Raw genomic sequence first — 19645 nt, 5'->3', positions numbered from 1 at the left:
AGTCCCCGACCCCCCTCTGTGGGACAGTAAATCCTCAGGTTGGAAGAGAATAAGAGATTTCTTGCTCTCTCTCTCTCTCTTTTTTAATCAAGTGTTTATACTTGAATTTGTATAAAATAAATGGGCATCTGCTCTCTTTATTTACGGTAACTTCTTTTCACTTAAGATTTACAATGTAAAAATAGCACAACAATCATTCAAGTAAGTTGTAACTGTTTTTAACGTGCTGCTGGGTGGTGGGATTCAAAAAAATCAGGTGGGGTAGACTTGGCAACAGTCAACGTGAAAAAGAGGAAAGGGTTTAGTGAACCACAAGCTCACTATTAACCAACAGTATGGCATGGTTGCTAAAAAAGGAAATCTGGACCTTGGCAGCGTTCACGAAAATGTAGTGTCTGGGTTAAGGAAATTAATGGAAAATTACTATTTTCAGTTATACAGATTTTTCAGATGAATATTGACAAAACAGAGCAACCAGAATAGTGAGGATCTTAGAATTCCTTGAATTAGGAGCAGCTGAGGGAATTAAGAATGTTTAGCAGAGAGAAGGAAATATTTTTGAGGAGAGAAGAAGATTGATTGCAGTGTAACGTAGAGGAAACCCTTCTGGCATGAGTCAGGAAACCTGGGCCAACTAGTTAAAATGCCTTCGATGGTAATGATATCCCTTGACCTCCACATTTGATTTTAAATATTTGAAGGATTTTCACAGGGCAACAAACTTCACTTAAAAAAAAAAATTGCTCTAGAGGGTAGAATTGAGACCAATGGTCAGCAATTACAGGGAGAGAAAGTAAACACTACCAGAAAATGGGAAAAGATGTTTGGAAGTCACATAATCAACAAAGGATGAATAGTCATAATAGGTAAAGAACTTCTATCAATCAATAAGAAAAAAACCAGTAGAAAAATGAACAAAAGACATGAGTAGGCATTTCACTATTGTCAGTAAACATATTAAATTAATAACTGAGACATGCAAATTAAGGCCACAATGAGATACCATTTTATACCCAGGAGATTGTTGCAAACAAATTGTCATTATGTGTAAAGCAAAAGTGCTCACACTATATGGACCAGCAGTTGCACTCCTAGGTATATTGTAAAGAAACTTTACACACCTGCCTCACTAGGAATGCACAGAATGTTCATAGCACCATTGTTGGTGATACAAAATACAGGAAACAACCCAAATGTCCACTGCAAGAAAATGGACTAATAGATTGTGATATATCCACCAGTGGAACACAATGTAGTGGTAGCAAAATGAATTAAGCATAGCTACATGCAAAACCATGGATGAATCTTAAAAACATAAACTGAAGTTGTGAAAGACTGCATATTGAGTGATGCCATATGTTGAAGCTCAAAAACAAACAAAACAAACCAATATATTGTTTAGGGCCACACATCTATGTGGTGCAATATGTGTAAAAGTATGAGAACGATAAACAGAAAATTCAGGATAAAGTTAACCTAGGCTTGAGAGACAAGGAGAAACAGCACAAAAGTAAATTCAAAGATATTTGTTATTATTCTGGTTATTAAGTTGCGCATGGGTCCACGGATATTGGTTTTTATTATTATGCTTCAAAATTAACCCTTCATGTATTCTTTGCTATGTATATACATATATATAAAGGATTAGATACTATTTTAAAACAGAACTTATTATAAGGAGGAAGATTGAAATTTAGCATGGGAAACTTTCTTTGGGAAAAAAAAGGTTTGTTGAAAAATGGGAGGATCGACTCTGGGAGGTGATGAACTCCTGTTCCTAAGGGGTCCAAGCAGAAGCAGAGTTTATACGTTAAGGGAGGGGGAGGGGGAGAAGGGGTGAGGGGAGAGGTGTGAGGGTCCAATGTGAATAGGAGGCTAAACTGAGCCTCTCAATTCTGTTCCAATTCTACCTCCATCCTACTATATCTCTGCCTAGTTCTAGATAAAATTATGGGAAGAAAGTTGAGTCTTAAACTATATAAGTATGTGTTATAAACTTTATGTTCTTTCTACTTTTCTTTTTCCCATGCAAATTGATATTTGTGTTTTTACAATGGCTTCACTCCACTAAACTTTAGTTGTCTTTGGATTCATGAAATACCCAAAGACATTAGCTACGAGAATAAATGCTAAAGGTAGCATTTCAGCCAGAGTTGAATTTAATATATTGCTGAGGAGCAATATGTTATTATGTCTATTTGGTGTGGAGCAAAAGACACCGCTACGGCACAGAAGCTTAACTTTTCTTAATGGTGCAGAATTTTTCTTTTGAGGAGGCTGCTAAGACAGTTATTTTTTTTAATGTTTATAATATGAAACATGTTTAATATTAAAATGTTAATAATTTATGATGCTTTAGATACACTGCTTTACACGTTAAGGAGACCTTACTTTAGAAAAATGGAAAATCAGGATGCCCTGGTCTGCATCTCGGAGAGCATTCCAGAACCAACTGTGGAATGGGTGTTCTGCGATTCACAGAGGGACAGGTATGACACGTGGAGAGAGAACTGCTATTATGACTTTACTTTTTCGGTCTCTTTCTAATATAGTTGACATCATACTGTCTGTGCAATTTATCACCCTGTTAACAGGAAACGTTGGCTTTTTGAAGAATGATTGGTGTGGGCTTCCCAGGGAGGATGGCGGGGGACACCTGAGTGACGAGCCCTTTGGAGCTCCTCGTCTGTCATGTCACTGGCCTGTAGGACCCTCCCTGGATATCACATGACACGAATAAAAGCCCTTTTAAGTTAACCGATTGTCGACTCCCTGAGCATTTGGTTGGGGAAAAAGAAAGGTCCAGATTTCAGTGTATAATTCCCTATAAGTAAGAAATCCCCTGTGAATAAATGTTTAATTTGTGATTATGACGTTTACTCTGGAAAAGCAGTTTAATATGATTGTTTAGGGATGTAGAATCTGCCTGGGTTTGAACCCTGCTCTGCTTATACCTGTGTGGCCTTGGGCAAGTTACTAAACCCCTCCCCGCCTCATCAGAAGAATGGGGGTGGGAGCAGTACTTACCTTAATACAATCGCTCTGATGAGTAAATGAACCGGTACATGTGAAGCACATAGAACAGTGCCTGGCAGATGGTAAGTACCATATAAACGTTTACTTTTGTTTTTCATGTGTCATAGCTAAGTGTTCACAAAGTAACGGTTCATGCCATTTGAACCAATTAACATTTACTAAACAACTTTTATTGAAAAATGGAACTAAAGAGAAGGAGAAAAAGTGACAAATCAGGTTACCAAATAATATGAGCTGGATCCCAAATTTTAAACGAACAAGAAAAAGAGATTACCTATAGATATGTAAGTCACATGTGCACAGAAAAGAAAAAGATTAGAAAGCTACACACAGCAAAATAGTAACTGTTGTTATCTCATGGTGGTAGGAATATGGGCAATTTAATATTCTTTTCTTTGGGTTTTTCTGGATTTTCCAAAATAAACATAGTTATTGTTGTCTTATAATTAAAAAAAAAAAACTCAAGGCGTGATGCATAAACAAAGACGAGAATACATTTGGCCAAAGTGATAAAGAGAAGAAATGTGACTATACACAGAGTCCAATAGCCGTAGCTGCTTTGGGAAAGGTGATGGTTAAGGAGGCGGGAGAGGGGAGGTGGTCCCTCAAATCTCCAGATGTGGCTGACACCCCTCAAGTGACACTGCCCTCTCCTCTGTGAGCTCCGGGGACTCTGGGGACATTTGCAGCTGTGGCCTCTCTCCCTCTCACTGGTTGTCCTCTTCAGAGCTTCAGAGAAAGCATACTTACACCTTGTTAAGCTGTATTAAAACCTAATCATGCTTTTCCATTTCTCCATTTTCTCTTTTTTCCCCCTTTTCCGTCTTTTCTCAATTCTTCCATTCTTTCTCTCTCTTTAACAACCAAGAGGTCACCAAACACAAAGCCTTTTCAACTGTTTTATTATGTGATTCTCTCTAGTGTTATTCTAATTGGGTGAGATGAGGAATTGCTAACTAGTTGTGAATCCGTTTGCCTTGTGACCTGCCCCTGTCTTTCCTTTCGTATCAGGCTCTTAAAATCTAGAACCTTTAATGTGGTTCTTCTCCTGAACATTCATTTGTCATTTTACAAGATGTTTAGTCACCTGATATTTATTTTTTTAATAGATCTTTACTGGAGTATAATTGCTTCACAATACTGTGTTAGTTTCTGTTGTACACCAAAGTGAATCAGCCATATGCAGACGTATGTCCCCATATCCCCTCCCTCTTGAGCCTCCCTCTCACCCTCCCTATCCCACCCCTCTAGGTCATCGCAAAGCACCAAAGTCTGTCACACAGAGTGAAGTAAGTCAGAAAGAGAAAAACAAATACCATATACTAACCCATATATATGGAATCTAAAAAAAATATATATGGTACTGACATGTATTTTTTAATTGCAGCTGTAAAGGAGAAAGTCCAGCTGTCATTACAAAGGAGGCAAGTGTACTCCATGAGTTATTTGGAACAGACATAAGGTGCTGTGCAAGAAATGAGCTGGGCAGGGCATGTACGAAACTCTTCACTATAGGTAAGACCAGAGTATCATGTCGTTCTGTTTTCAGTGACTGTTCCTTAGAGATGAGCTGGGACTAATCATCACCCCTTAGGTCCTTACTCAATTTCAGGCATTCTATAGCTCCTTCAGGCCATTTCCAGTGTAACATTTAGATTTCTGTGAGTGCCCATTTCTTCATAAGAGCCTTGTCAGTCTCTGAAAGACTCTTTTATTTTGAGATGGTTGGTAACATTTGAGACGCCATCAAAATCTTTGTTCTGCAGAATGTTCAGGATATATTTTGTGATGAGGAAAAATAATCACTATTTTTCTTACCCGGGGTGTTTTCATCTTCTAGATCTAAACCAAACTCCTCAGACCACACCGCCACAATTATTTCTTAAAGTAGGGGAACCCTTATGGATAAGGTGCAAAGCTGTTCATGTAAACCACGGATTCGGGCTCAGCTGGGAATTAGAGAATAAAGCACTGGAAGAGGTGAGAGGATGAGCTTGCGTCCTGAAAATGCAGAAAAATGAACCAAGAGTCCAGGTGGAAATCACTCCATTCAAACTCTGTTTTATTAAAATCTAGGGCAGCTACTTTGAGATGAGTACCTATTCCACAAACAGAACTATGATACGGATTCTGTTTGCTTTTGTATCATCAGTGGGAAGAAACGACACTGGCTATTACACTTGTTCCTCTTCAAAGCATCCCAGTAAATCAGCTTTGGTCACCATCCTAGGTAATGCGGGCTGCGCACGTAACCTGTACTCATGTTTTTAGTTGTTTCAGTGTGGAATGTAGGGTAGGTACTGCAAATTCTGCTTTCGGTATAATGTTAGTATGAAAAAGCTGAGAAAGAAACTGCATTAGGGGAGTTTTGTAAGTACAAGCCGCCCCTTCCTTTGCTTTTCTGGTTAAACCAAGCCCGCTTGAATGCCACTGTCTTTGCAGGCAGCACGTTGTAATGTGACCCTCTGTTTGTGGAGTTGTGTCTTCCAGTCGGCTGGAAGTTTCCTAAGGACAGGAATAATCCCTTCTATCCTATAGTCCCAGACCTGGCAGAGAACCAGACACAAACTCGACCCTTATTAAGCACTTGTTCTAAGAACTACCTGAGAACTGCCTCTCAAGGGTAGAGAGCAGTGGCTGAGAGGGTGGGACACGCACTTAGATGCATGGAAGTTTGGGTGGGCTCTGCAGGATCTGACGATAATCACGTTTTACGTAATCTCGGAGTAGGTGGCAGCCTTCAGCCATCATGAAAATGCTAAGAAATGAAGGGATTCTCTTATTCAACTAATAAGGAAGTGTTCCCTAGGGAAACCTTGTGAATACCTGTGGCTAGACTATTCTATTTGTGACCTGAGATTATTTTATGTGGGATGTGTCACGAGGGGGCCGTTCTGGCTGAGGACAGGGATTGTCAGTGGGTCCCTCTGTGTCCATGGTTGGCCAGGCTGGGGGAAGCCCTTCAACCCCTTGAACTTGTCAGCAAAATCTATAGGTTTATTTATACACTTCTTTGGGAAGAGTGTCAATTATTTGCATCTAATTCTGAGAGGAATCAGAAGGTGACATGCTCAGGCTTATAAGTGGGGACAGGACTCCTGCGTTTCTTGTTAAACTATCAAATCTGAGTTGTCTTGCATAAAACTGATGAATAAAAATTTATTTATCCTCTCAATATATTTCCTCCATATGAATCTCATTATCTAACTTAAAAATGCATTTTTTTTAACAGAAAAGGGATTTATAAACGCTTCCAAATCAAGTGAAGATTATGAAATTGACCAGTATGAAGAGTTTTGTTTTTCTGTCAGGTTTAAAGCATACCCACAAATCAGATGTACGTGGACCTTCTCTCGAAAATCATTTCCTTGTGAGCAAAGTGGCCTGGATGACGGGTACAGGTGAGCAAACTCAGCCCGGGACACATCATCACTCTCAGCACAACCCTTCTGGTTGCCCTCGAGAAGAGCAGTTTTGTATTATAAGTTTATGTGCTGTGACGTTGACATTGAAGATGAGAAAGCAAACAGCAGATGTGAGGACACAGTAACAGCTCCTTAATCAGTTCAGATAGTGTAACCCACCGCACGAAAAATGGAAAGAATCATATCAGTTTGAGTCTGGCATTTTCTGAGTCACTGGATTGTTACTTCCTATTTGAGGGTACATGCTATTGGTACACGGAGTCTCTCTCAGCCCGTTTGCAAATGACTGAGGAAGTAAAACCCCTTAAAAACAGGAAAACACTACCTATAGGTATGTTGATTTAAGTTTTCAAAAATAAATGCAGAAATAGCCCAATGATGAATGCTGAAGGAAAATCTTATTTTCCTCGGGAGTTGTACAACTGCAGTCAAGTTTCTCTTTGGAAAATAAAAAAAGAACTCTCTCTCTTTTTTTTAAATTGAAGTATAGTTAATTTACAATGTTGGGTTAGTTTCAAGTGTACACTACAGTGATTCATTTATACATACATACATACATATATATTCTTTTTCAGATTCTTTTCTATTATAGGTTATTACAAGGTATTGAGTCCAGTTCCCTCTGCTATACAATAGGTCCTTGTTGTTTACCTATTTTACATATAGTAGTGTGTATATGTTAATCCCAAACTCCGAATTTATCTCTCCCCCCCCAAAAAAAAACAGCTCTTCCTTGTATTTCCTATGGCTATGATACCCCTTATCTCTTAAAACTAATCCTAGGTAACAGGTTTTCAGGATAGACTATGAGTTGAGAGGTACCTGTCATCTCTCCAGCGAGGCAGGGGTCGAGAGTCAATCACTGATGCTAAACAACGGGTCCATAAACCAACTGTATAGGAATCAGCTGGGTAAATGTTAAAAATGTGGATTCCTGACTCCCATTCCAAACATGCTGAACTAAAATTGAGGCACAATCCCCAGATTCTGCATTTTTCTTTTTTTTTTTTTTTTTTTGGCTGCACCACTTGGCATGCAGGATCTTAGTTCCCTGACCAGGGATTGAACCCACGCCCCCTGCCATGGAAGCACGGAGTCTTAACCACTGGACCGTCAGGGAAGTCCCCCCAGGTTCCACATTGTTAATGAGAACCTCTGGTGATTCCCATCACAGGTCTGGATCTGTGCTGTGCAGTACAGTAGCTGGCAGCCACATAGGGCTATTGGGAGCTTGAAATGCAGCTGGTCCCAATGGAGATGTCATGTGGCTGTAACGTGCACAGCAGGTTTTGAAGACTTCGTATGACAAACAAAATGTAAAATATCTCAATAATTTTTGTCTTGATTTTATGTTAAAATGACAATATTTTAGGTATATTGAGTTAAATAAAATCGATTATTACCATTTACCCCTTTTTACTTTTTAGATAGCTAATTGGAAACTTTAAAATTACATAAGTGGTTTTTTTGGTATATATATAAATTTATTTTATTTATTTATTTATTTAGTTTTGGTTGCGTTGCGTCTTCGTTGCTGTGCGCGGGCTTTCTCTAGTTGCGGTGAGCGGGAGCCACTCTTCGTTGTCGTGCGAGGGCTTCTCATTGAGGTGGCTTCCCCTGTTGGCAGAGCATGGGCTCTAGGCGTGCGGGCTTCGGTAGTTGTGGCACACGGGCTCAGTAGTTGTGGCTCACGGGCTCTAGAGAGCAGGCTCAGCAGTTGTGGCACACGGGTTTAGTTGCTCCACGGCATGTGAGATCTTCCCGGGCCAGGGCTGGAACCCATGTCCCCTGCATTGGCGGGTGGATTCTTAACCACTGTGCCACCAGGGAAGCCCGAAGTGGCTTGTTTATATTCCTATTGGATAGCACGGGTGTAGGTGAAGAGTCAGAATAAGCTCTTTTCATCTTGATTCTTCTGTTTGTTTCCTGATGACTGCACTGTTCTATACCCCAAAGTGATTTGTAACTGATCCTTGTTTGCTTTTTTAAGAAGAGCTGTAACACAGGGTTTGCATGGCATTGTCTGCCCTCTCACCCAAACCTCCTAATGTTCGAAGCATTCATTTTTCAAGTAATTAAGAAAGCAACCTTTGGACGGACACATAGTCCCCTAATTCAGGGATTCTCAACAGCAGGCTGTTGACATCCTGGGCCGGGTAATTCTTCATTCTGGGGGTCTCTCCTATGCATGATAGGATGTTTAGCAACGTCCCTGGTCTCCACCCAGTGGATGTCAGTAGCACCACTACCCCAAGTTGTGACAACCAGAAATACCTCCAGACATTGCCAAAGTCCCCTGGTGAGAAAAAATTGCCTGGGGTTGAGAGCCACTGCCTTGGAGGGGTCACCCGATTGTCATAAGCCCTTATGCTGAACCATCAAACTTTTGAGAGCAGAGGGCAGGGAGTCAGCCCCTCTCCTGCTAGTTGAGTTGACTACTGTGTTCAGGATGTCAGTGCTGTCACTTTCCCCATCCTCCTTTGTATTGTGACCCCCTGTCAGAGAAGCTCTTAGTTCTACAGGATTCTCTTTTGAACCTGATTCAAAGAGATAGAGGATCAATTCAATTTAGTTCAACATATATTCCTTTAATGTCTCCTTGATGGTCTCAATGCCGTAAGGGGCTACAAGCGTGAATAAGGTGATGTCTCCCCCCAACCCCCTCAAGTTATACAGGCACATTTAAGTGCCAGGGGCCACCTGGGAGGTCATTGCTACTTGTGCTGGTGACATCTGGCACAATTCTTAAGATTTGACAGACTCACTGATTAGAGGACTGTGTCTCTGATCTATGGGTCTTGGAGCAATCTAGTGGGCTAGTTAATCTGGTTTCATCCCGTGCTCACACTCTGCACCCCTGACCCCAAGTAGTTATCTTCTGGAGGTAGCTAAATGAATAAATCAGGGCAGATCCTGATTTCTGTAGTGATGTGTACCTCTCATTCTAAGTTAACCTCTTTTTGTGTTGAATCCCAAAAGTGAGTTCATAACCTCCGCTGGGATAGGTGCTGCCATTTCTCGGTCTTTGTACAATGCCTCATGCAGTCAACAGCTGTTTAGTAAATGGATGAATTCATCATCACCCCTAGAAAGCAACTCAAAGAGCATAGCCTGGGCCAAAGATAAGTCAGTGGCATACTCTTTGCACTGCAAGGACCATGACACTCATCACAACACCTATCACTCCTTGTTTATTTTATTTAAAAAGTTCCTGAAGAACTACAGTATTAATTGGTGATAATGATGCACTGGGTGTGATGGGCCACTTGCCAAGGTGGCAATGCCAAGGTGAGATGGAGCCTCCTTCATCATGAAAAAGATGCTCAAAATGTTGAATAAGAGATGAACTACAAGGGTGGGGGATAAATTGGGAGATTAGGATCAACATATATACAGTACTATGTAGAAAATAGACAACTACTGAGAACCTACTGAGAACCTCTGTGTGTAGAGCACAGAGAACTCTACTCAATGTGCTGTGATGACGCATTGGGAAGGAAATCCAAAAAAGAGGGGATATATGTATAAATGGGAAGGAAATATGTATAAATATATATATATATGTATAAATATGTATGTATATATGTATATATATACACATATATGTATAAATGTATAAATATATATATATGTATAAATGGGAAGGAAATATGTATAAATGGGAAGGAAATCCAAAAAAGAGGGGATATATGTATATGTATAGCTGATTCACTTTGCTGTACAGCAGAAACTGACACAACACTGTAAAGCAACTATACTCCAATAAAAATTAATTAAAGAAAAAAAAAGAAGAGCTACAAAAAAATTGGACACAAGTGCTCTAATGTCATCTGCTCTCCACATGAGGCTCTGTGTTGTGATAGGGGATGCAGACTAAATTCTAACCTGAGTTCTTTTCAATTTTTTGTTATAAAAATTTCCAAATTTACTAATAAACTAAAAAAATAGTACAGTGAGCATCCTTTACCCATCACTTAGGTTCAACAATTTAGTTGAACTGAATTTTGTTATGAAGTACGGTATTTTCATCATGGGCCAAGAGAGGACTTTATAAGCAAAGTGACACCAGTTTTTATTTGTAACCGAAAGGTCTGTGTAATAACAGTACTACTGAAAAAGCTTTGGTGTGGTCAGAGCATGTGTGCCAGAAACCGTGCAGCTTCCCCACCTTCACAGCTTCGTTTCTCCAATTTACTTCCTCAAATATTACACCAAAGTTTATTAGGGCTTCCCTTTATGTGTTTACATTTTATGAAAGTATAACTTTCCAGCAGTCCTGACAGCCCGGTCTTGGGAAAAGGTTCTAGAATATTTCATCTTTTAGTTTGCCTAATTTCCTATCTCTGTAGACTTACTTATAAACAAATCTGCCTTAGCTTTTCCTAGTTTCATGGTTAAACACACACACACACATACACACACACAAAACAACTTATTAGGATGTTATAATTATTTAAGTAATTTCTTCTGAAAGAGTCTCCTTAGGCATGCCCAATCCCTGTATTTTCTTTTTTCCCTGAAATATTTAAGAAGTTATGCCCACAACAGGCATTAACTGAGCACTTATTGGTACCAGTGGTGTGGTGGAGTCCGGGTTCTGGGTGGTGAGACATATTCCTTCTTAGGACAAAGAGAAAAGCAAGCTCTCAAGTCAATAAATGACATGTGATCACAGGAGTGTATTGACCTTCTTTAGGAGTACTCTTTTGGTTCCCTGAAGGAGATGAGCCCTGAATGTATACAGAAAGGAAGGAAAGACGTTTGGGGACCGTAAATAGCGGTAAATAGCGGAACCTCCAACCAAACCCTGCCCCCTCAATTGTAAGGTACTAACCACATCGTGAAGCCTCCCTGAGACCAAAAGAAACTCCCTTGAGCCCTGCCATGTGCCGATGTGCAAAGTCCTTTATACGGATGATCTCATTTGATCCTCATCATCTCATTTTATTAAATGTGGAAACAGGCTATGCTACTTGCTCCACACCTAGGGCAAAGTCAATACCTTTCATTCACTCTTATTTTCTGAAATTGCCTTTTAAAAAAATAGAAATAACACCCATAATTCCACCACCAGGAATTATATTTCAGACTTTGTAACCAACATGATAGAAACATATAAGTATAGGTTTTTGTACAAACAGGAAATTAATTGTGCCATTTGTCACCTGATTTTTCACTTTAAAAATATCATCTCTTGGGGCTTCCCTGGTGGCGCAGTGGTTGAGAGTCCGCCTGCCGATGCAGGGGACACGGGTTCGTGCCCCGGTCTGGGAGGATCCCACATGCCGCGGAGCGGCTGGGCCCGTGGGCCTTGGCCGCTGAGCCTGCGCGTCCGGAGCCTGTGCTCCGCAACGGGAGAGGCCACAGCAGTGAGAGGCCTGCGTACCGCAAAAAAAAAAAAAAAAAAAAAAATCATCTCTTGCTGTGTTAATAAGTACATTATTATTATTTATATTATCATTTTAATGGCTTACCTTATTTACATGACCACTTTTATGGTGACACAGTATTCCTGTTTTTAGAAAATTTTATTTTGACTAACTCCTGTTGATGGGCATTTACTTTAGTTTTTTTTTTCTTTGCATCTTTATTTTAATGTGATTTTCTCACTTAATGTATACCCCAGAGTAAGGGTTCTAAATGTCTTTTTTATTCAAAATGATTCCCGGACTTCATAATCCTCATAGTAATGATGATCTAACACATTTATCGTGTTTACTAGGCACTGTTATAAGCAGTTCATACAAAACCGTTTTAATAAAAATTCAACAAAAACTTCTCCTCTGACAACCATATAAGGTAGATACTATCCTCGTTTTACGGATGAGGAAACAAGCACAGAGAGACTCAGTGACTTGCCCACGGTCACGCCACCGGGCAATGGCAGAGTTGCCTGCGAAGCCTGTGTTTTTAACCATGACTCTGGTACTGCCTTTTGACACCAGCTCATTTCAAAAGTGTGAGACTCTCATACCTAGCGTGTAAGAAAACAGCAGAGCAGGCATGTGCTTTGGTTATTTAAAAAGAAAAGTGTGCTGCCTTATGAGATGTGCTGTGCTTCGCTCTTGGGTTTTTAATGATCATGTAATACTTCCCCAGGCTTGTGGGCTCCCCTGAAATAAAATACAAATGAGCATGGTATTAAGTAGATTGATATAAAGTCATCAGCACCTCTCCTGCCCCCTGCCCAGCTTTCTTTGTTTAACTCTGGACAGAAATGTGTGCAGACTGGGTTCAACTTCAGCCAGGCTGTACCCCCTCCATGTCCTGCAGTCTGAGGGGGCAGGATCTGCTGATGGGGGTCTCCCAGTCCCCGGGAAAGTCACTCATCCCTGCCAGCCCCTCACTCTCCAGTTTCAGAAGCTCCCAGCTTCCCCAGTCTGTGCTTTATTATTCCCTGTTTTCTGGTTTGACTTTTATCATCCCTTGCTCTTTGAATAAAGGCTTTTTTATAGCGAAGTTACTCACTGAGCTGCTGGAAAGTCCTGCCCCTTTTCAACTCCCCAGCTCTGGGTACTAAATGGAAAAGAAAAATCACCTGCATTTTGCTTGTAACAGAGGAGAAATCCCTTCTCATAGTTGTAGTGAGAATACGTCTTCTTAGTCACCAAAGATATTTCAACTATGAACTCCAGTTTCCTGATCTCCCATCTCATGGCCGCTGGCCATTTTCAGAAAAACCCCAGGGAAAAAGGAAGTTTGCAACTCCCTGGCACTAATTGGTTAGTCCCCTTGGAACTTCCAGGGGAGGGTCGGCGATGCAGTTGTTGCTTTTGCTGGGATTAACTGCCATAAACAGGAAGACAGGCGGTTGAGAAGGATCTGGATATTCAATTTTGTGTTCAGGCTATTTTTGTGACTGATTTCCTACCTGGAAGAATGAGAATGTTTCAGATGCTCTCTTGTCTATCCCATGGCAAGTCATGCTCCATTCAGACAGCACAAAAGACTTAGGAGGGAAAACATTTACAAAACAGATTGGTCTGCGTGATAATCAATAGTTGTATAGGTAATTTCTTTTTTTAATGTTAATTTTTATTGGATTATAGTTGCTTTATACTGTTGTGTTAGTTTCTGCTGTACAGCAAAGTGAATCAGCTATATGTATACATATATCTCCTCTTTTTTTTGATTTCCTTCCCATTTAGGTCACCACAGAGTAGAGTTCCCTGTGCTATACAGTAGGTTCTCATTAATTGGTAATTTCTTTATCAAATTGATTGGTGCTTTTGGCATGGTCCCTGGCTAGCACACTGACTTCTTTTTTATCTCTTCTCTTCTTCCTTTTCAGGGTCTTTGGCTATTGTCCGGTGAGAATTACATTTTCCCTTTTAGAAGCTCACATCTTTCTCTTCTTGGACCACTTAAACCCTGCCTTCATAAAGTCTGGAAATCACATGTACCTATACTTACTTTTCTCCCGAAAGTTATAATTTGTCTTTCCCGCAATCTTTCTGTCATTTCCACTTCACCAGCCGTTTCCTTCTGGTTGTCCAGAAGTAGGTCAGGATAAGAAATTCCCCTTTCTGCTTTTTCAGCCTTCTTGTTAACAAGGCAAACAAAAAGCTTGTTCAGTGCTCACTTGATAGTAAATGAATTCTCCCATCACTATACACAGTCAGAATTACCTTTAAGCTTCCGAGTTAAGGATGTATTTGACATTGGTGTCAAATAAACCTGGGCTCGAAATCTTCTCTATTGATTGCTAGGTGTGCGGTTTGACTCTTAGGAATCAGCTGGGATTCTCTTCTCTCCTTCCTCTTCGCGTCCAATCCAGCACCTGCTGTTTCTTTTTGTCCTGGTGCCTCTTGGGTTGGCTCTTTCCTCTCCCTCCCCATTTTCCCTGCCTTAGACAACACTCATCTTTTCACACTCTGAACTCTCAGATCTGAACTTTTACTTCTCCTCTCCTAAGATTTCCCACATTATACTGTAACTGCTCATTACTTGTCTGCCTTCGCCACCAAACTGTAAATTCTGTGAGAACAGAAACCTAGTTTTGTCAACTCACTGTTGTATTCCCGATTCCTCCCACAAATAGCCTCTACCGTTGACAGGAGAGAGAATGAGTGAATTCATGACTGAATGAATGACTTCCTAGGTTACTTCAACTGCGACCTCCAGGCTTCCCCCCAGTAAACTTGCCTGCTGCCATCACTCTGAACTAAGATACTGTTCATAACGTTCCTCTCCTGCTCAGGAATCCACAACATCTCCTCCCTGCTTTCTCCATCAGGTGGAAATACTTAGGCTTGTTTTCCAAGGTCCCGGATCAGTTGGCGCCACCCTGCCCATTTAGCCCTCTGTTCTGCTACATCCCACCCCGCACCTCTGCTCTAGCCAAGAAGCCTCCCCGTTTCTCTCCTTGTGGCCTTATGAGTTCCTGTCTCATGGCTTAAATCATGCCGTTGCCCCCGTGCTTGGATGTCTTTACTTTCTCATGAAAACCAACTCACCTCTAAAGACCTAGCTCAATTCCTGCTTCTATGAAGCCCTCGGAACTTTTCTCACGACACTGGCCTCTGCCTTCTTTGATCTTCTACGGGCCTTCGGTTTAATGCTTTCACTCTTCCCCATAGGCAGGTTTTGTCCACCCACCTGGATTATGATATCTCTGAGGACCGGAGCCGTATTCATAGGTCTTTTGCATCCTACATAGCTCCTCCTGTTCACATTTCCTGTGTATACATATACTTTTTCTTTCCTTTTTTACTTCAAGTAGGCTATATAGAGGTGGCCTAATTCAGTATCTTCTGAACAAGCCTTAGATTTTCTTATTCTAAGGGAAATTTTTTTTCTATTTCTTCGATGCACGAAGGCACATTCATCAGCTCCTTGCTTCCCCACCTCTCCTATAATATCCACCATCCCGTCTACCTGCTAGGATTGGTGGATGATCTCCAGTACCATATACCTGGTAGGCTTGGTGGATGAGCACTCCAAGTAGATACTAGAGCCTGCTGAGACCACTCAAAGACATCTGTACTCAGTGGATTTGAGCCGTTATCACTGTCAATCACTATGTCAAGGGTTGGTCATAGGTCCTGCCTTGGACCAATGTCAGAGAGCTATCCTTCCAGGAAGCTGGGGGGGTCCACGGGCTCCGCCACCTACCAAGGTTCTTCCATATTTCCAGGAAGTCAGACTAGTCTGGGATGTACGTAACAGTAGGGGCCGGAACCTTCTTGCCTCTCTTAGCAGCTCCAGCCTAGATCAGTGCTTTTCAACTTTTCACGTGCATGTGAATTCCATGGAGATCATCTTAAAATGCAGACTCTGAGTCAGTAGGTTTGGGGTGGGGCCTGAGATTTTGTATTTCTAGAAAGCTCCTAGATAATACCAAGGCTGATGCTGCCTGTTTGTGGACCACACTTTGAGTAGCAAGGACATCTGGGAACCTCTCTGTCCACTGAACTTGAGAGAGTGAGTGTCTTCAGGAAGACTTACTCCCATGCACACCATTATTCATTTCAACATCTCCTCAAAGAATCTGGCTAAGTCTGTCTTTTATTCTTTTTCCAACAGCGTATCTAAGTTTTGCAACCATAAACACCAGCCAGGACAATATATCTTCCATGCAGAAAATGATGACGCCCAGTTCACAAAAATGTTCACGCTGAATATAAGAAGTAAGTGAAACTGTCAAGAAATTTTATTTTACGCTTGTAACTCCTTAATAATGTATTAACTCGTATCAGAAAGAGATAAGCCATGGCTTAGGGAAGGAAGGCTACAAAAGTGTTTTGACATGCTGAAGTGTTTTGAAATTGTACTTTCATATCTACTGGCTTGTTGATACGCAGATCTCTTTCTGGGTTCGTCCTTTGAAGCTAAGATGCTGATTCCATATCCTCTCTGAAGGTGCTTTACTGTGTGACTTTATTGATTTTAGTACCTTGAAAAGTCCTGCTAAGGAAAGGCCCAAAGTCATACTACCTGCCATTTAGTTGTTTTAATAATCTTTGTTCCTCTGGTCCATAAAACGATGAGAGTCCATTTTGCTGGACGTTTTGCAGGTGCTTCTCCTGAAGCTAAGACTCATTTTAGGGTGCTCAGTAGATGGAGGTCTACACCTGAGCTCTCTCCAGGAGGGGTCTAGCGGTGGAAAAGGGGGTGCTCCCCAGAGAAGTTTAGGGCTGCCTGCACAAAAGGTGACACAAGGGGAAAGAGGGCCCCCTCTTTGAGTCACCCTGCATGACACACGCTCCCAGGAGCACAAACTGCGTAGAGTACGTGAGCAGCCTATATGAAGCTGACTTTGAAACCCTTTCTGGAAAGCACTGTACTTCATGAGCTTGATTTCCCTGTTGTTTTCTACAGGGAAACCTCAAGTGCTCGCCGAGGCATCGGCAAGTCAGGCTTCTTGCTCCTCTGACGGGTACCCGTTACCGTCTTGGACCTGGAGGAAGTGTTCAGACAAGTCTCCCAAGTAATGAAGACACTGGCCCCTCTTGTGTTAGAAGAACATAAAACTCTCACTGACATGTTGACTGTTTCTCATGAATTCAGTTTAAGAAGAAACAATGAAGCCTTTAAAATGCTTACCTTCTGAGTCGACCGTAATTCTAAATGGTCACAGATTGTTTCTGATAACCTTTCATAGATGTCTCTTGTAGACCCCACTAGAGAAACCCTCACTTCCAATCCGACGATAGCCCCGCCCATCTAAATTCTCCGTCTGCTGTTTCTTTTCAGCTGCACAGAAGAGATCACAGAAGGAATTTGGAATAAAAAGGCCAGCAGAAAAGTATTTGGACAGTGGATATCGAGCAGCACCCTGAACATGAGCGAGGCCGTCAAAGGGTTCCTGGTGAAGTGCTGTGCATACAATTCCCTCGGCACCTCGTGTGAAACCATCCTCCTAAACTCACCAGGTAGACAGCAGTTGCTATTGTAAACACGCCACCTTCAGGAATTCCCTACTAGAAGTTAGTCCCTGTCGTTCGCTTTTATTGGGGGACTTTTACAAGAGTGTGTAGGTTCAGTGTGTAAGACGAGAGGCTTTTTGAGTCAGGCAAGAATCCCCACTGAACATACATGTTTTGTAGTTCAAGGGCAGAGTGACTTCTACTGACATTATTGTGACTCAGGAATTCAAGTGATGTGGGTAGCACCATAAGCTCCCAGGATAGTGAACATCTACCAAGAAATCCAGCTCTAGGGAAACAGATTTAGTAATTTGGAGTCTCTACCACTTTCCATTTTGGTTAGTCTCCTTATTTGCCTTTAGCTTGCCGTTGTATCATTTTTGGTTTGATATTTAGAGCCCTCCTAAATTAAGCAATTCTGAAACCTGACCACCTACACTAATGGTTCAAAATCACCGGCATCCCCAAACTAACTTCCCCACATTCGTATGACAGCTTCATAGTGGGAACCCAAATTTCTTTTTTTTTTTTTTAATTGAGGTATAGTTGGTTTACAAAGTTGTTTTAGTTTCTGATGTACAGCTAAGTGATGCAGTTTTATATAAATATATATATACGTTCTTTTTCAGATTCTTTTCCATTATAGTTTATTACAAAATACTGACTATAGTTCCCTGTGCTATACAGTGGGGCTGTGCTGTTTATCTAGTTTATATATAGAGACGAACATCTTTTTTTATCTGACTTTCACATCCTGTGGGTTTAAATAGATGTAATTCTTAAAACCCCTAGTAAATGATTGTTTTAAATGGGTTCAGAATCATTTAAAATTTTCTGGGAAGGAGTCGTTCTTTATATGAACATGGCCTGATTCTCTGTGGGGATAGCGTATTAGTCGAGGGCTTGTAGGTTCCGCAGACAGGATGTGAGATGCTGTAACGAGCATTCTGCTACAGTATCCACTGGGAATTCTCATCCACTGCTCCTTGATGCTCTTCCCTTGCAGGCCCCTTCCCTTTCATCCAGGACAACATCTCATTCTATGCAACAATTGGCCTCTGTCTTCCCTTTATTGCTGTGTTAACCATGCTAATTTGTCACAAGTACAAAAAGGTAAAAGCAAAGGTAAAACGTCATCATTGTGTCCCATTTCTGAAGAACTCTCTATGGTTAATCGACTCATTATTTCATCTCTGAAGCAATTTCGGTACGAAAGCCAGCTACAGATGGTGCAGGTGACTGGCTCTCTGGATAATGAGTACTTCTACATTGATTTCAGAGAATACGAATATGATCTCAAATGGGAGTTTCCAAGAGAAAATTTAGAATTTGGTAAGAATCAGATGTTCCAAATGTTTCTGTCGAGTTTCCTTCTTGTTGGAAAATCTTCAACATGCACTCACTCACCACGTGTCTTGCAGGGAAGGTCCTGGGATCGGGTGCTTTTGGGAAAGTGATGAATGCAACCGCCTATGGAATCAGTAAGACAGGGGTCTCCATCCAGGTCGCAGTCAAAATGCTGAAAGGTATGCTTACATCAATCAATAGCCACAGCGATGCACAAAGAGGGGAGGTGCCGCCTCCCACCTCCTCTTTTCCATCATTGCTATGGTAACTGCTTGCCATCCTTCAAAGCTACAAAGGGAGCGAGTTGGGGTGGGTGCCAACTAAGTCATGAATATAAAATACGAGTCGTGAACACAAAACTCCACCTCTTCTTCCTCTTCTCTCTTTGTTTAGGTTTTTTCAGCCTCAATATTTGGGGATACCATTGCTACAGGCGGCTGTGTGCCTTACATTTCGACACAGACCCTGGATAGAGGAGGGAATTGGCGCCTTCTGTACCACTTCCCACTGATTTCTCATCCGCTGCCACCTGGCTCTCCCGAACCTCCTCCCCTTAGTATCACTCACTTAGCAAGAGCGCCCCCAGCAGACTTTGGCTAAGCGATCAGTGACCACCACCTCCACCATCACCGTGAACCAAGCCTAATGGGCATTACTTGAATTTTTAGCATAAATTGGCACGATTGTCTGTTCCCTCCATCTTTATTGTGCTTTCTTCCTTTGGTTTCCATGTCACCATATTCTTCTGGTTTCCTCCTACCCCTCTGACTGCTTCACAGTCCTTTGCTGGGCCCTCATCTTCTCACCCAGCTTCTCACCCAACAGAATTCCTGAAGACTTGCTCCTGGGTCCCTTTCCCTTTTCACTCTGCACGCTCATGGGCTGTCTCAGCTTACCCGTGACCTCATCCCATGTACCAGTGGTTCTCACGATTGCACCTCCCTTCTGAGCTTCAGGTTATGTCCAAGT

The 19645-nt window shown here is 41.5% G+C and overlaps 1 protein-coding gene across 1 annotated transcript in view; it reads left to right on the top strand.

Moving 5' to 3' along the window:
• FLT3 (fms related receptor tyrosine kinase 3) overlaps positions 1-19645 on the top strand; it is an 80181-nt gene that overhangs the window by 39650 nt on the left and 20886 nt on the right. The window contains exons 5-15 of the mRNA XM_081214969.1: positions 2360-2489; positions 4424-4551; positions 4877-5016; positions 5113-5266; positions 6269-6437; positions 15987-16090; positions 16782-16890; positions 17157-17335; positions 18336-18442; positions 18529-18661; positions 18751-18855. Coding sequence (XP_081071095.1) covers positions 2360-2489; positions 4424-4551; positions 4877-5016; positions 5113-5266; positions 6269-6437; positions 15987-16090; positions 16782-16890; positions 17157-17335; positions 18336-18442; positions 18529-18661; positions 18751-18855 — 1458 coding nt within the window. The remainder of the gene's footprint in view (positions 1-2359; positions 2490-4423; positions 4552-4876; positions 5017-5112; positions 5267-6268; positions 6438-15986; positions 16091-16781; positions 16891-17156; positions 17336-18335; positions 18443-18528; positions 18662-18750; positions 18856-19645) is intronic.

The sequence above is a fragment of the Mesoplodon bidens genome (assembly GCF_964165515.1).
Source record: "Mesoplodon bidens genome assembly, chromosome: 17".
Taxonomy (NCBI): domain Eukaryota; kingdom Metazoa; phylum Chordata; class Mammalia; order Artiodactyla; family Ziphiidae; genus Mesoplodon; species Mesoplodon bidens.
Note: the sequence above shows the minus strand (reverse complement) of the source record. Positions and strands in the feature narration are given on the sequence as shown.